General features: G+C 34.9%; 1 protein-coding gene across 1 annotated transcript in view; it reads left to right on the top strand.

Moving 5' to 3' along the window:
* Positions 1–7,992: 7,992 nt before the first annotated feature.
* Positions 7,993–17,588, top strand: part of LOC123253452 — a 126,259-nt gene continuing 116,663 nt past the window's right edge. Inside the window, exon 1 of the mRNA XM_044682645.1 lies at positions 7,993–8,503. Coding sequence (XP_044538580.1) covers positions 8,137–8,503 — 367 coding nt within the window. The 5' untranslated portion in view covers positions 7,993–8,136. The remainder of the gene's footprint in view (positions 8,504–17,588) is intronic.

The following is a 17,588-nucleotide window of genomic DNA, read 5'->3' as shown; positions in this document are numbered from 1 at the left end:
CCCCCCCCCCCCCCCCCCCCCGCATTACCCTAGAGCAGAGGGAGAAAGGAAGTGCTTGCTTTGGAGTGCTGGACAGAGGGACAGGGCATGCAAAAAATGTCCTTGGGGGGCTGGGAAAAGGGGGAATGGAACAGCTCCCCCAGTGCTGACTGCGCAGGTGCCATGCCTTCAATGCTATACTATAGTTTGTTCAGCCATTCCCCAATTATGAGCACCTGGTAGTTTTTCACCCCCATGGTTTCCAGTTCTTTGTCACCACAAAATAAACTACTATAAATATTTTTGTACATATATTTGGATCAATTTCCTCCTTCATCCCTTTTGTGTATAGTTCTAACATTAGAGGAACAGGAAAAGATGTATTTAACAATTATATATGAGAGTGGATCCATGGGTATGCATAACTTTTTGGCCATAATTTTTTTCTTCAGTTTCTAAAATTCAATTTTATTTAATTTTCATGTTCCCCATCTCAATGAAAAAAGGAAAAAATTACCTATTTTAAAAAATCAAGCAACTGGGGGCAGCTGGGTGGCTCAGTGGATTGAGAGCTAGGCTTAGAGACTAGAGGTTATAGGTTAAAATCTGGCCTCAGACACTTCCCAGCTGTGTGACCCTGGGCAAGTCACTTGACCCCCATTGCCTAGCCCTTACCACTCTTCTGCCTTGGATGGAAGGTAAGGGTTAAAAAAAAAAAATCAAGCAACTGTATTATAAATCTATGTTGTTAAGCAAACAAGATTCTTACACTGACCACAAAAAACAAAACAAAACATAATTTGCATTCTGAGCCAGTTGTGTCTGTCTGTCTGTCTGTCTGTCTGTCTGTCTGTCTGTCTGTCTGTCTGTCTGTCTCTCTCTCTCAGCATGTTCCATAATGAGTTCTCCGGAATTGTAGTTGGTCATTGTATTGATGACAATTCCCAATTCTTTTGAAGTTATTGGCCTCTACAGTGTTTTTGTTAATTTATAAATTACTCTTGGTGTTGGTTCATATAACTGTTCCCAGGTTTCCCTAAAACCATCCTCTTTATCAAATTTATTTTTTAAAAATGAGTTTTTTGCTTTCTCAAAAAGTTTATTTTTAGGAGGGACTGCAGGAGAGGAAACATATAGGAAAAACAACTGCATGAACGCATGGGTCGGGGTGGACATGATTGAGGGTGTAGACTCGAAACTACCACACCAATGCAACTACCAACAATTTGGAAATTGGTCTTGATCAAGGACACATGACAAAACTAGTGGAAATGCGCATGGGTAGGGGGGGTGCGGGGGGGGGGTTGAAGGGGAAAGGAGGAGCATGAATCATGTAACCATGTTAAAAATGAATATTAATAAATGTAAAAAAAAAAAAGAAAAAGAAGAGACAAACTCCAGGTGCAGAAAGAGAGGGAGAGAGACAGAGAGAGAGAGATTGATTTATGGTCAATGTGAAAATTTGTTTTATTTGACTCTACATATTTGGTAAGAGGGTTTTGTTTTTCTTTGTCATTTTCCAGTGAGACATGGGGGAGGTAAGAAGAAAATAAATATATTAATTTAAAAAAAAAAAAAAAAAAAGTTTATTTTTAACATTCTTGTTTTTTATTTTAAATTACAGATTCTTTCTCTTCCTTTCATAACTCCCCCCATCCACAGAGAAGACAAACAATATGATATCAATTATACATGAAAATCATGCAAAACAAATTCACACATTATAAGGAGGAAAAAAAGGCAAAAAATATACACTGAGAAAATTATACTTCAGTTTTTACTCAAGAGTTTATCACTTTTTTCCTCTGGAAGTAGAATTTTTTACATCATCAGATCATTTTCATCATGGAAATGTCTCACAATTGGTCATCATTGCAATGTTGCTCTTACTGTGCACAAGTTTCCTGTTTCTTCGCACTTCTCTTTGCATCAGTTCATATAAATCTTCCCATGTTTTTCTGAAACTAACCCTCTCATTTCTTTTTTTTTTTTTCTTTCTTTCTTTTTTTAAACCCTTAACTTCTGTGTATTGGCTCCTAGGTGGATGAGTGGTAAGGTGGGCAATGGGGGATTTGAACCTAGGACCTCCCGTCTCTAGGCCTGACTCTCATTATTTCTTACATCATATGCCACAGCTTGTTTAGCCATTCCCCAATTAATGAACATCTCAATTTCCAATTCTTTACCACTATAATAAAAGCTGCTGTAGATATTTTTGTATGTATAGGCGCTTTCTTTGATCTCTTTGGTCTACATACATAGTAGTGGTATTGCTGGGTATGCACAGTTTTATAGTCCTTTGGATGTAGTTCCAAATTATTCTCCAGAACAATTGGACTAGTTCACAATGCTATCTATAGTTTATTAGTATACCCATTTTCCCTCATCCTCTCCTGCATTTGTCATTTCTAATTGGTGTGAGGTGGTACTTTGAGAACTGTTTTACTTTGCATTTCTCTCTTCAATATGGATTTAGTTCATTTTTTCATTTCTATACATAGTTTTGATTTCTTCTGAAAATTGCTTGTGCATATTCTTTGACCATTCATCAATTGGGAATGGCTCTTTTATAAATTTGGCTCAACTCCCTATATATTTGAGAAATGAGGCATTTATCAGAAAAAACCTACAGTACCTTTTAGCAAAATGTAATTCCCCTGTTTATTATCTTTTTTAGTTAGGTCTGTTTTTGCTTTTTTTTTTTTGGTCTGAAGTCATGACTGCTAACCCCTGCCCTTATTTTTTTTTCCAGCTGAAGCTTAATAGATTCTGCTCCAAGTCTTTATTTTAATTATATGTGTCTTTTTCAAACATGGCTCTTGGTAGCAACATATTGTTGGATTTTGGTTTCCAATCCATTGTATCTCATTACTAGATCATAGAATTAGAGTTGGAAGGATCCTTCCAAGGGCCTTCCAAACTCCTCCTTTAGAAAAGCAATTACATAAAAGATTTCAAAGCTAATAAATAGTAAAGATCCTATAACTATAAATACAGCACCCTTCTACTATAAAGATTTTCTTAGTTTCATTATTCTATACTAATAGAAAAAAGTTGTTTTTTGCCAACTGTGAATTGTGCAAGTTTAAGTACTTTTTTCTTTTTACTGTTTTGCACTTGAGCTCATCTTGAGTTTTTTTGTTTAAAAACTTTTAAAGAGATTTTGCAAAGTATTGCAAGAAAACTAGAGATAATAAACAACATAGCGAAAAGGATTTTTATGATTTGCATGAAGTAAGTTCTTTTTACCAGTTTTAAAGTGTTAGCTGACAAAGCTGTTGCTCTGGCAACAAATTGTGTTGCCCCACAGAATACCAGAAGAATCCTAAAAAATGAAAGTTCTTAGCTACTGCTTAGTGTTGGGGGAAAATGGATTTTAAAGATCTGAGTCTTTTGGGCAGCCAAATGGATCATATTTATGTAGTTGAGGTATGTAGTCCTTTTGTGTTTCTTTGGTTCTTATGTACCTACATACGCAGGGCATGCAATATAAATGAAATTTCATACAATTCCTTCATTGACTTTTTAGCTTTTCCTACACCAGTAGTTCAAAGACTAATTCCTAATATTTTGTTTTCAGCATTCTAGTGCTCTTGTATGATTTAGAAGGGATCTCAGGGATACAGTGATCTTTTATTTAACATGTATAGACACCTAGAATTTAAGTGATTTGCCCAATATGCCATTGTTAGTGACTGAACCTTGTTTTAGAACTGTGTTCTTCTGTTACAAATCAGGCGTTCCTTCTCTTTTACCCTGGTTCTAAATATCTACTTCTATCTGAAGTTAAACCTGTTCTTTCTCATAAGAGAATAATTTAAAAAATTATTTTTAGGTTCTCTTATTTCTTGCCTTTTATCATTCCTGAAAGAATTGACTTCCAGAATTGGATTTCTTCTTCTATTGCTCTAAGGAACTTTTGACAACCAAAATTAATCTGGAGAATTAAACTCCCAAATTATAGCTTTTTACTTTCTTTTCTGCACTATCAGCTACCCTCTATTGATTACCATTCCTTTTCTTTGTCTTCAGCTCGATTCTCTTTTGCCTTCTTAATTTATCATTTTCTAGTATATGGGTTTCTTTTGTTTTCCTCCTGTGATCCTTTCCTTTTTCTTCTCCTTTTGTTGCTATCCCTCCTGTTGTCTTGTCTTTATCATAGACTGGTTGCTACTTTTCCCCTTTTAGCTCAATATACTCTCAGATTTATGAGTTGGGACTCACACATTTCTTAAACTCCTCCATTTAATTATATAGTATTGACAATATGTATTTCTGAATATACTTCTATTGCAAGTCTACAGATTCTCCACTGAGAGTCTGTGATTAGCTGGCCATGTTTATAGGTTTTTTCTGGAGCCTTCTCCTGTCCTTACTTCCACTATAACCTTCTTTCCTCTTCATTAAGCCAGTATTGAAGTAATGTTGGCCCTATCTTTCTGTGACTCCAATTTTTTAGTCTAAATAGTTTAAAATTTGGGTGTGTCCCCTCTGGAACTTACAGCTGATTTTGTGTCTCATGTAGTAATTGTTTAATATGTTGGCATTTTTATAGTTCAGAAGCATTGATAGGTTCAGAGCTAGAAGATCATACAATTCAACCTTTTTATTTTACAGATAATGCACCTGAGACCCAGAAATATTAAATGCCTTTCCCCAAGCTCCCAGAGGTAGTAAAGTAGCACATTCAAGATGTACACCTAGTTTCCTTAACTCCAAATCTAGAATTCGTCCAGACATTAGAACTTCTGATTTTAAAGTCTGAGGATTATAGTTTTATGCCTTAAAAATCATCTAGTCCAAACTCTTCTCTAGAATCTCAATACAGAATTCTTTTGCAAATGATCAGAAATCATCTAATCAGCCTAGATCAAAGCAGTCAGTTGATAGGGACCTCACTGGGTTCTTTCATGACAAATTGTTCCATTGTTGGACAATTCTAAATGTTAAGAGTTTCTTCCTTATATTAAACTTAAAAGTTGCTTCTTTGTAATAGCACACAATTTTCCAATAGAAACAATGTAAATGTCTAGAAGGTTTCTTTGGCAGTCCACAAAAGCTTGTTTAACCTTTGTTAGGGAAGGTTCAACTTGACAACAGAAATGCAGCATTTGAAGCAGATGAATAAGGAAGATGAGGTGGGTGGGCTACTTGGAAACCACAGTCAAGGGATCTAGGAAACTAGGTAGCACAGTGAAAGAATGCCAAGCCTGAAATTGGGAGGACCTGAGTTCAAATATAGCCTCAGATGCTTCCAAGCTGAGTGGCATTAGTCAAGTCACTTAACCCAAATTCCCTAGTACTTGCTAAGACAGATGTTAAGGATTATAATAAAAACAGCAGCAGCAAAATTGATATCTATAACTCTTTAATCTGGATAAATAGTATCATTCTACATTTATTTGTGTAAAATAAGGTAATTTCACTCCTTGGGTAAAATAAATCGACAAATAAAGGAAAGCTGGGAGATTTGGATTAGAATTCCCCGGCTGTATTTTGAAGATATGGGTTGTTTTTAAGTCAGATATTTCCTATATGCCATACTTGGATTTGGTGATTTTAAAAGAATTCAGTGTAATAAAATAGGCTTAGTCCTAAAATTATTGGATATAAGATTTCTTAGAAACATTTCCAGATCTTTCAGTAAGTATCCATTCAATTACTGGATTCTAGATAAAAGCTTTCATTTATTTCTCAATAACGAATTCTTCATTATTCTATAAAATAGCTCTCATTACTGGAAACTCAAGCCAATATGAGATTGAGACTAAATTTGCCATAAGAGTTCCACAACATTCTAGATCTTGCCTTATTTACTTTCTAAATTAAAATAAGTTTAAATTTTATTTTCAAGACTCGCAATGTGTCAAAACATATTAAAATACTGTTGGGGTATTCTAGAATCAGAATTGGGAGTTAACAGTTAAATTTTCTAAGAGTGTTTATGTCATGCATCCCTTTGGTTTCTCCCCCAGACCTAAGCATAAAACTCAAACTTGAATTACTAAAACTCCTACACAAATTTTTGCTGATTTGGAGTTCTAATTATTTCATGCTGTTTTTTTGCTCAGTTGGTATTATGTAAAGCTCGAGGACCCTCCTTCACAAATCTAGTATCAGTTTATTTTGTGACTCCCCCCCACCCCCAACAAGCTATGTCAATGTATATTATTACTTGTGTAGAAAATCTATATAAATAGTTTAATTGGAGGTCCTGTTATTATTACTTGACATGAGTAGTATCTTCCGAGTTGTTTTTTTTCCAGTAGTTGGGATGAATTGTGTTAATCCTATGCTCAGTTCCTATTTAATAATAACATGTATGTTGTTAGCATGCTTTTTTTTTTAAGATGCTGATTCTATTTTAGCTTTCAGTTTTGTCTCATTAGCACCACTTTATCCAAATGTTAGTTTATCTGTTGAGATATTGCCTAGATTTAAAGTTTGTTGCTTAGTAGGCTTTTCTTTCTTCCTTTCTCCCTCCCCTCCCCAGATGTAAAGCCTTTTAGTATAGTTCCCTTACACCTGGCATGATGCCTATCTTTATTTTTTAAAAGGATTAAAAAGTAAATTTTAGATTTTAAGGTTGTAATTGTCAAAACATTGGCAAGTTCATATTAAACTGGTTCTGGTTCAATTGAGTGCCACAGCTTCTTTTCCCTTTTTCTCCACTGAAAAGCTCAAATAATGACTTTAGGTCTGGTGGGCATTGGAGGGTGTTGCTTTTTATATGATAATGAAGAAGCCAGGGGCAAAGTTAGGGCATTGCCTCTCATTATACTTAAGTTAAAGAAACCTCTGTGTTCTACCTGCCTTCTGCTATAGAGTCTACTGTGCAGCCAGTAACCTAACTTCATATTTGGTTTGAATTTCCAGCTATGCCATAGTTTACTTCCCTTTTCATCAAAGAGGCTTCTGCAACTCCTGACTTCTTTGCACATATAGATCTGGCCCAGCTCGGGAAGAAATGATGATCTGAAGAATTCAAAGAAACATGAAAAGCCCTATTAAAAGAATTGAAGCAAAATAAAGCAAGCATAGAGCCACCCAGATAGACATAAAATGACTACTGCAAGAAGAATGAAGTTAAAGCAGTGACTATGTAATGTGACTGACAAGCTGGGCCCTAGAGAAGAGAAAATGTACTCCCCTTTTGAAAAGGGTTGTAGGGGGGAGTCTATGGATGTGAAATATTGGCATATTGTTGAGTCCTTTGTATTGGTTAGTTTTATTGAATTGAGTTTTTTTGTTGGTTTTTAAAATATGTTACAAGGGAAGTTTTGATGGTTAAGGAATGGGGAGGATGTGTTCAGAAATGAATTGTGACAAAGGCATTTATAAAATTTAAAGCAGGAAGGAGGGATTAATAATATAGTGAATTTTAAAACCCTTACGGTACTCAATTTCTGAAACATGAATCTTGTTCTGTAGATCCCATCAGTATTCAGATAGTCATGAGAACATACAGTAATGCTTATATTTTGAAGATAGTGTCTGCCCTCTGGCCCCGCCCCCTGCCCCAAATGATTTTTGGTGGTGGTTTAGAGAAAAATTTTCATCTTTGTAAATAGCAGCTATTGATTAAAACCTATTTGTAATAAATTAGTTTTTGACCTCTTAAGAAAAAATTAGCAAATAAAAAATTCCAGAATGCTTTTGTGGAGAAATATCTTGAAAATATGATATCATACCTAGCTTGATCTGTTTAATGCTTACCTAATGGGTAAATTCTATATGCTTCATTTCCTGAGCCTATGGATATGGTCTTTATATCTTTAAATTCTATTCCAATTGTACTTTGTTAATTAGTATTCTTTATCACTTGAGCAGCTTATTTTAAACTCTTCTAAAAGCTAACAATTAAAATCAATTTTATACATCAAAATTTGTAAATATGAAGGGAAAGAGTTTAACTAGTTATAAATCGTAATGGAGATTAATAGGTTCAACAATATATAAAATTTGCCTTTGTATTGAAATTCTAATTTATGTTTTTCATCTGTTTTTAGATTTCCTTCATGGAAAGAGCCTTGTAATATGATTATGAAGTTTCTGTTTGAAGAAGTTTCTTCTGGAATAAAAATGGATTTTATATGGCAGAATCAAGATAATTGGTTTGATATATAAAAAAGTGGTGCATATTTTAAATAAATAACCATGACAACTTCCCATATGAATGGGCATGTTACAGATGAATCAGACATTGAAGTAAAAAATGTTGATCTGACATCTCCAGAAGAACCTCAGAGACACCGAGAGATGGCGGTTGATTGCCCTGGAGATCTGGGAACTAGAATGATGCCAGTGCGTCGAAGTACACAACTAGAACGAATTCGCCAACAACAGGAGGACATGAGGCGTAGGAGAGAAGAAGAAGGAAGAAAACAAGAACTAGACCTTAATTCATCCATGAGACTTAAGAAACTAGCACAAATTCCTCCTAAAATTGGTATAGATAATCCTATTTTTGATACTGAAGAAGGAGTTGCCTTGGAGAGTCCTCATTATGCTGTGAAGATACTAGGTAAGTAAAAAATGTAAAATAATATAAAATATGCTTTGTAGTACCTGTATACTTTCATATTAAATAAGACTTAAAAAGAGAATGAAGTGGTAAGAGCCAGAGTTTTATTCTAGATTCATTAAAAACTCAAGTTGTAAGGAAACTGAAGCCACGGATCTAGTCCACCCTGTACTTAAAATGAATACTTTCTATAGTACCCCAATAAGTGGTCCTTTTGAGCCGTATACTGAATGGCAGTGCTCTCTCTTTTTTAAAGCCAGAACAAAATAATTTCCACAACTACTACTTTATATTATAATTTGAAATCCAGTACTGTTGGATCCACTTCTTGTCAACTTTTTTAAAAAAATAATTTCTCTTGAGATTTTTAAACTTTCATTTCTTAAGGTCAATGTATATAATTAAGAACTCCTTTGGTAGTTAACAGTTTACCATCTAAATCTGTAAATTTAGGTGGTATTGACATTTTTTTTTAATATTGGCAGCACCCTACCATGACCAATTGATATATCTATGTTTTTTAGTTGTCTTCTTAATTTTGTAGTTATATAATTTCTATGTATATATTAGTAGGTAGACTCCCAGATATTTTATATATTCTTTAATTATTTTGGTTTGGGATTTTTTTCCTATCCCTTCTTACTGTTTTTTTTTTCTTAGTAATAAAAATCTTGATTTTTGTGAATTTACTTTAAATATCCAGCTACTTTTACAATTGTTATTTCAATTAATTTTTTTTTCTCTATGGCTATGCTTCCCCCTTCAGTTCTTCTTTCTTGTTTTATGATTTCACAAGGGAAAACCAGTTTGGTGGAGGTTAAGAAAATTTGTGGAGAGGAAGTATAGGCAATGAATATAGACCAGACAGTAGTTATTAGGGATGGTGAGATCTAGATAGTGTTTTCTGAGAAAGGGGAAAACTTAGATATAGTAGAAGAAAGCTAGGAAACAGATAAATAGGAAAGGATTAAAGGTGATAGGAATCTGCTGGGGAAAGAGGCAGGGACTTGGACCAAGAGTGAAAATAGGACAGTGACCTTGGAGGAAAGGGCCATCTCTTCATTAGAGGCTTGAGAAATTGAACAAATGGTTGGGAATGAAGTCAGGCTGTTAGAAGAAGAAAGAGGGAATTGTCAAGTATGAAGAGATTGTTCCCAGAAAATAGCTTCTATTTGGGAGTTGTGGGTATAAAGTATGAAGTCATACCCTCTTGGTGGGGAGTAGTAGTAGAAAAAAATTCTCAAGGAAGGTTTAAGGAAAGAAGAGATAGGTCTTCTTTGTAATGGGTTGAGGAATTAATTAGGAGAAGGATTATCTTATGCCCAATTAAGGAAGCAAATAGTACCTAAATAATCTTAGGGTTGGGATTTGGCTAGGTGTGAGCAGTAATATAGTAGAGGCAGTAGGGAATCTAGAATAGAAGGTTTAAGTGTTTTGCCTAGGGCAGTGATGGTGAACTTATGACATGGGTGCCAAAGATGGCATGTAGAGTACTCTCTGTGGACATGTGGCTGCTGCTGTCAAGTGTCACCATCCCCCACCCCCACTCCCCACTCCCAGTTAGTTTTTAGAAAAACAGAGGAACTCTGGGGGAGCTGCTCCCTTCCCCTCTCCACCCTGCCTGACCACATTTCTTCATATGGCCTGCCCCCTCTGCCCAATAGCCCAATGGGAGTGCTTTTTCAGTCCCTGTGTGGGGTGGGGGAGGGGGGATGGAACCAGCCCAGCACTTGGTGGGGAGGAAGGGCATGGCACTCAGCCTGGGGGCAGTCAGGCAAGGCACTAGGAGGGGTTGGAGCCTGGCACTCCTAAAAAATTTGCCATCACTGGCCTAGGGGCAGAGATTGGGATGGGAGGAGGGTATTAGCTTAAGCTGTGATTATAAATTGATAAAGTACCTTGGGGCTGAGTGATTATAGGTGGGGGTGAGGAGGAAGAAAGTTTTAGGAAGAATAGAGAAAGATGGAATGATGATTGGATAAGGAATTTCAACCTTGATTATTCAAGTGGACTCCTCCACTTGAGTGATAGATAACATAATCTAGGGTGTGTTCATCCTCATGCACAATTTAGGTCATCTGAAACAGTTTTTTGTCCCTTAGGAGGAGTTTTTTGGTTTTGCAAGTATTTTATATAATATTGAAACTAATCATTCTTTTAATTTTATATAAATTCTTAAAAAGAATTTATTTGTAAAACTAAAATTTTTAGGAAGATTAAAATCTTGCCGTATCATTTCCCAGGTAATTTTTTTTATTGTAAATAACATTTGCTTTTGATTTTTCAGTCTCATCTTTTTTCTAATATTTTTTGTATTTCATAGAATTGAGTTGTTTGTTCCAGTCTTTTCCAGGAAGGTATACTGTTTAGGTAAAATTTTCCATCTATTCTAAACTTTTTTCCTTTTCCTTTTTCTTCTTATTTCATTTCTTCCAGACATTCTTGTAATTCTTGTGGGTAAACCATTTTATCATTATATATTCTACTCCCCTCCCGCCTCCCTCAGTTGTGGTGCTCCTTTTTTCCATTTTGTTTTGCCTCTTGGGCTTCTTTTTACCCATAGTATTTTTTCATCATGTTCATTTTTCATGTTGGAATGTTTTCTGTGCTCAGTTGTTCTGATAGACTCTTACATGGAGTATTATAGATTGCACTTTTCTTGTTGTCAGGGTACCTGCACAGTCTCCCCCTTGCCTTTGTCCTTATCTTCCTGGTTTGACTCTTTCTCTCCCTGCACATTGTCCTTTGGTGTCCTTCTCTTCTGACAGGCCATAGCTAGAATCTTCCTTCAGGTCCCAGGGTATTATATAGTTTGTGCTGACTTGTTCTTCAGATTGACTGGCTCATGTCATCTTGCCTACCTAATAAACTCAAAATGGTTCACTGATGCAGCGCTTCTTAAAAAAATATTTGTTTTGTTATTCTGTCTTCCAGTTCTTACATTGTCATAGTTAATTATCTCACATATCTTCTCCTAAAGAGCCATCCTATGTAACATAGTATTTTTAGAAAGCAAAAACATCAGCAGAACTGATTAGTGTGTTGAAAAAGTCTGAAAATAGCCAGTATGTAATACTTGCAGACCTCTCAACTCCATGAAGAGTGGTTTGGTGGGTGTCCTTTCACATCTCTTCATTTGAATACAGATTTATCTTTATAATTTTTTTAATAGTTCCTTCCATTTACGTAGTTTTGTAATTGTGGGATGAAATTAATCCCTTTCTTGTCTTTTTTCATCTCTACCCTCTCCCCCTTGTGGCCAGCGAGGAGGGATGACAATTTTGTATATTTGTTCTTTATGTGTAACCAATTAGATTATCTTACAGTTTAGGAGACCCAAAAATCCACAAAAAATGTTGCTTTTTTAATTTCCCAAAGGTACTCTTGTCTTCTTGACTCTATATCACTTTATATAGATCTTTCCATGCTTCTTTATATTCAACACATTCATCATTTCCTTAAGCATAGTACTATTAATTTTTTATTTATTCATGAACAACAATGTTTATCCATTTTCCAGTTGATGAGTGTTAACTTTATTTATAGTTCTTAGTTGATCACAAAAAATGTTGCTGTAAATATTTCAGAGTATATAGGGATTTTCTTCTGTAAGGAATTAAAATTAAGGGTTTGACTAAATATGTGAGAATTCTAATATTTAGGTGGTCTCTCATTTAAAGTATTATAGCTCAAGTCAAAAAGAGGGTAGAGAAGATGTCTAGGCTATTGTATAGGTTAAATTTAGTGGTTGGATGTAAATTATATGAAATAGTGCAGTTATATCTCAAATCAAACGTTTATATATAAAATAGAGTGGAATCAAAGTAGGGAAATGTGAGAGAGGTTAGAGAAAATACCTATACTAGTCCTCAGCCAGGAGGGCTGATAGTGAGTAACTACGAGGCCTCCTCCAAGATGGAAGCCAGTCTCTTAGGAAACTAGGAAAGTAGTCAGCTCTTTTCACTCACTCAACTAAGTACTCCAGGAGTCAGAATCCAAGTTGATGCCACAATCCAAGCCAAAGTTCCCTCAAAGACTATCTCCAGGAGACACTCTCCACTTGACTCAACTTCACCAGACTGACTGCTCAGGGATTTTGTGGCTTTTATGGTGGTTTCTAAATTGTTCAATCTTGCCCAGGGGCAGTGTCTGTGGGGATTGACTTTTTACCTCTAAAGGTGTTTAACTATTCTCCTAGGGTTCACAGGTTTCTGAGTTGTCTTCCAGTTTGGACTAGCACCTGGGTTGCACCTACTTAAGGTTAAGTATGTCTGTATTCACTTTTGTGGGTTAATTCAAAAGTAGACAAAGGAAAAGTAATCCTATCCTAGTGAGGTACTAAATTAATCCTATATCTAGTGAGGTACAAAGTAGGGGTACTTAAGTTATTGTTAACCAAAGCTTTAACTCCAACTAGGCAAAGAGAAAAGGATTCCCTTTTCACACTCTCACACTAAATATTGCCCCATGCTCTGCTCAACCTGGCAGACCTTGTTAACCCTTGACTGGAGGACCAGGTCTTCCACCAATGCTGCCTCCTCCAAGAGGGGAAGGCCTCTCCGGAACTAATCTCTCTCCAGGAAGCCAAGAAAGGAAAGGCTAGCTACTCCCTCACCTAAGAAAGATTCCAAGAGCCAAGGTCCAAGTCCAAAGTCACATTCTAGAGGAAGGTCACCAGGCAAAGCTCCAAGCCCAAGATCCAAGGCTCCCTTGAAGACTACTTCCAGAAGACTGTCCCCGGGTCCAAGCATAGCTTCCAAATTGGGGGGTGGGGTGGGGCAGTGTCTTGTGGCATTCACACTTCTCATCCTCTGAAAGTGTAAACTCTTATTAAAAGAATTCACAAGTTCCTGACTAATTGAGTTTCTGAGGGTGTGAACTCTTTTAAATTAATGACTTGTGAATTCTGTTACTTGTTGGCAAACAAAGTGTTAAGTAGGGGTGTTTAGTTTTGTGTTGATTAAGTTGCTAATTGATAGACAAAAAAAAGTTTGATTCACACTTATTAATGACTTCCATGAGGCATAAATTTAGTATTTCTTTCTAAAATGATTCTACCACTTGTATATTTTTTTAGGTCATAGGAAGTAGGTTTAGGATTGAATGGCCTAAGCATTCTAATGTAAGAAAGAATACCATTACTGGATCAATATCTGCATGATGTAACTTGATTAGTCATATTAAGTCATAGATTAACAGCAGAAGAAATAGAATACTTAAATAATACAATATTAGAAAAATGTATGTATGTATGTATGTATGTATGTATGTATGTATGTATGTATAGGGTATAAGATGTTGATCTAGACCTAATCTCTCCCATACTGTTTTCCAATTTTCCCAGCAGTTTTTGTTAAACAGTAAGTTCTTGTCCTGAAAACCAGGATCTTTGGGTTTATCATCTATTATCTTGCTGAGGGCATTTACCCCAAGTCTATTCCATGATCCTCCCTTCTGTCTTTTAGGCAGTACCATATTGTTTTGATGACCACTGTTTTATAGTACAGTTTAAAATCTGGTACTGCTAGGCCTCCATCTTTCATATTTTTTTTTTCATTTTCCCCCTTGATATTCTTGATCTTTTGTTCTTCCAAATGAATTTGTTATAATTCGTTCTAATTCAGTAAAAAAAGTTTTTTGGTAGTTTGATAGGTATGGTACTGAATAAGTAAATTATTTTGGATAAGATTGTCATTTTTATTAATAGTTCATTAATGCTCTTATATATTATTTGGATATAGTTTTAATTGTGTGGAAAGTGTTTTGTAGTTGTGTTCATATAATTCCTCTCTTTGTCTTGCCAAATAGATTCCTAAGTATTTTATAATGTCTAGGGTGATTTTAAGTGGAATTTCTCTTCCTAACTCTTGCTGCTAGGTTGTGTTGGAAATGTATAGAAATGCTAATGATTTATGTGATTTTATTTTGTATCCTGCAACTTTGCTAAAGTTGTTGATTATTTCCACTGGCCTTTTAGTTGATTCTCTGGGATTCTTTAAGTAGACCATCATATCATCTGCCAAGAGTGATAGTTTAGTTTTCTCATTACCTATCTTAATCTCTTCAATTTCTTTTTTCTTTAATTGCTACTGCTAGTGTTTTTAGTACAATATTAAATAATAGAGATGATAATGGGCATCCTTTCTTCACTCCTGATCTTTTTGGGAAGGCTTCTAATTTATCCTCATTGCAGATGATACTTGTTGATGGTTTTAGATATATACTGTTTATTATTTTAAAGAAAGGCCCATCTATTCCTATACTTTCTAGTGTTTTCAATAGGAATGAGTTGTATTTTGTCAAAGGCTTTTTCTGCATCTATTGAGATAATCATGTGTTTCCTGTAGATTTGGTTGTAGGTATGGTCATTATGTCCATGGTTTTCCTAATATTAAACCATTCTTGCATTCCTGGTATAAATCCCACCTGATCATAGTGGATAATTCTTGTGATCACTTGCTGGAGTCTTTTTATAGGGAGTTCTTTGATAGCTTGTTCAATTTCTTTTTCTGATATGAGATTATTTAAGTATTCTGTTTCCTCGTCTGTTAATATAGGCAATTTATATTTTTGTAAATATTCCTCCATTTCACCTAGATTGCTGTATTTGTTGCCATATAATTGGGCAAAATAGTTCTTAATAATTACCTTAATTTCTTCTTCATTACAGCTGAGGTCACCCTTTTCATCTTTGATACTGTTAATTTGATTTTCCTTTTTTTTAAATTAGTTTAACCAGTACTTTGTCTATTTTATTTGTTTTTCAAAATACCAGCGCCTAGTCTTATTTTGATTTGATGTCTCCTAATTGTCATTCTCTTCAATGAAATTATTGTTTCTATAATTTGTTCTTTAACCAACCAATTTTGGAGAATCACATTATTTAACTTCCAATTAATTTTTGATTTGCCTTTCCAAGTACCCTTAGTCATTATAATTCTTATTGCATTTTGATCAGAAAAAGTTGCATTTATTATTTCTGCTTTTTTTGCATTTGTTCACAATGTTTTTATGCCCTAGTACATGGTCAATCTCTGTGAATGTATCATTTTCTGCTGAGAAGATGGTATATTCCTTTTTATCCCTATTTTTCTCCAGATATCTATTAACTTTACTTTTTCTAGGATTTTTTTCATATCTCTTATGTCTTTTTAAATTGGGGGGGGGTTGATTTATCTTGATCTGATAGAGGAAGATTCACTAGCATAGTTTTACTACCTTTTTCCTCCTTAAGCTCCAATAGTTTCTCTTTTAAAAATCTAGATGCTATACCATGCATATCTAACAGTTGCTCTCTTAAGTATATATATTATTTTCCTGTGCATTTTTCGGCACTCAGTCTAAAACTAGGTCATTCACGTGTAGCATTTTGTAGCGGGGAGTTAATTACTCAGAAGGATGAATTGGTTCCTGTTACAAATGGCCCTAGCTTTCTTCAAAAATGAAAACGAGGGTAGCATAGCTATTTGCAAGTATTAGAGTGAAAGATAAAGTTAAAATATTTGTATAGGGAAAAACAGAACAAATTGCAACTTCATTTGTAAATAAATTATTTAAAGAGTTTTCATACTTTGTCATTTGTGAGTAAAAAAATGAAAAAAAAAAAACCCTTGAATTCCTGATTCTTTTTCTTCCTTTTTCCTGAAGTGGTTTATAAGGTTTAACTTTGATTTTATTAGAACATATTTGAAAAGCTTTTAAATTGTAATTAATTCATCCCTCTCTTAATTATTTTGCATGCTTTTATTTAAATTGCTTTGAGGTTAAGGTAAACAGACTTTTGCTTCACTTCTACCAAGCTTAAATGTTTTATTCAGCCAGTCATTAAAGATTTACTAAATGCCTACCTTGTGCCAAGTGCTATGGATAAAAAGAAAGACAAAATGTAGTTGCTGTCCACAGGGAGTTAGCAATCTTGGGGTGGGGAGGGAGTGTACCGAGCACTGAGACCTGATAATGAGTTTATCTGCTGCCTTAAGTGGAAGATTTGAAAAAAAAATCATGACGTCTACCAGTCAGGAGGGGAGGGGTGGACCCCCAAGAACTGGGGGTACTGAGAATGTATGAGTTTCAGAGTTGACATGCTCTTGCAGGAATATGAATTCTGGAAATAATGAAGTTCTGTAAGTAGCCAGGTAGTGAATAATGAAGTGACTTCGCTGAGCTCCCTCCTTAAATTGATTGTCCTCGAAAAACTTTGCTTATGTACAAACATGTAGTAACTTTAAAGAGGAACATAATGTTCAGCCAAAACTACCTAATGAAATATGGGACATTTTTCTCTAAGTACAAAAAAATTAGAATGCAATTCTCTGTGTATTTTTATCAAACTTTAATGGAATCCTAAGAATTAGCCTTCAATAGGCATATGAAAATTAGATCCCCCATACTTCTTTCCATTATACTTTCTTCTTACCTGTCTGTAATCTACTTTTAATTCCCATGCTTTAAAAAATGGGCTTCAGAGTTAACCTTGAAAGAATTAGGAATATTTTTTTATGGTTTGTTTGGAAACAATTTAAATTTAGAATAGGTAGTTTGGTAAAAAATTTGTTTTCAGAGGAATTTTTAATAAATGACATGTAAAAAATTTGCTAGAACTCATTCAATATAAATTTCTGTAAAATAAGTGTCTGAAATTTATTTTTATCAATTATATTTCCTCTAATTTTGATATGTTCAATTTTAAATTTTTGTAGGAAAATGAAAGGTAGCATTTTTTTTCTGAAATTAATGTTCCCTCCCCAATTCCCCTTCCTCCCCCCCAATGTCCTAATACATTAAATTATATTGGAGACACTCCCAGCTGTCTGATGTAGTGTTCATTGCCACCCTTTTTTATTAATACACACATTACATTCCTGGTAGTGCTCAGACGTGAAACAGCCAGAATCTTGTAAATGAGGGCAGGATGGAGAGAACTGTTTGATTTCTTTTGAGAGGAAGCCTTCAGTTTCCAAAAGACACACCTCTCTACCTTTTGTAAGTAGACATGTAACTTTTTTTTTTTTTTAACCCTTAACTTCTGTGTATTGGCTCCTGGATGGAAGAGTGGTAAGGGTGGGCAATGAGGGTCAAGTGATTA

The sequence above is a fragment of the Gracilinanus agilis genome, chromosome X (genome assembly GCF_016433145.1).
Source record: "Gracilinanus agilis isolate LMUSP501 chromosome X, AgileGrace, whole genome shotgun sequence".
NCBI classification, from domain to species: Eukaryota; Metazoa; Chordata; class Mammalia; order Didelphimorphia; family Didelphidae; genus Gracilinanus; species Gracilinanus agilis.
The sequence above is the reverse complement of the archived record's forward strand: the minus strand, read 5'-3'. Positions and strand labels throughout refer to the sequence as shown.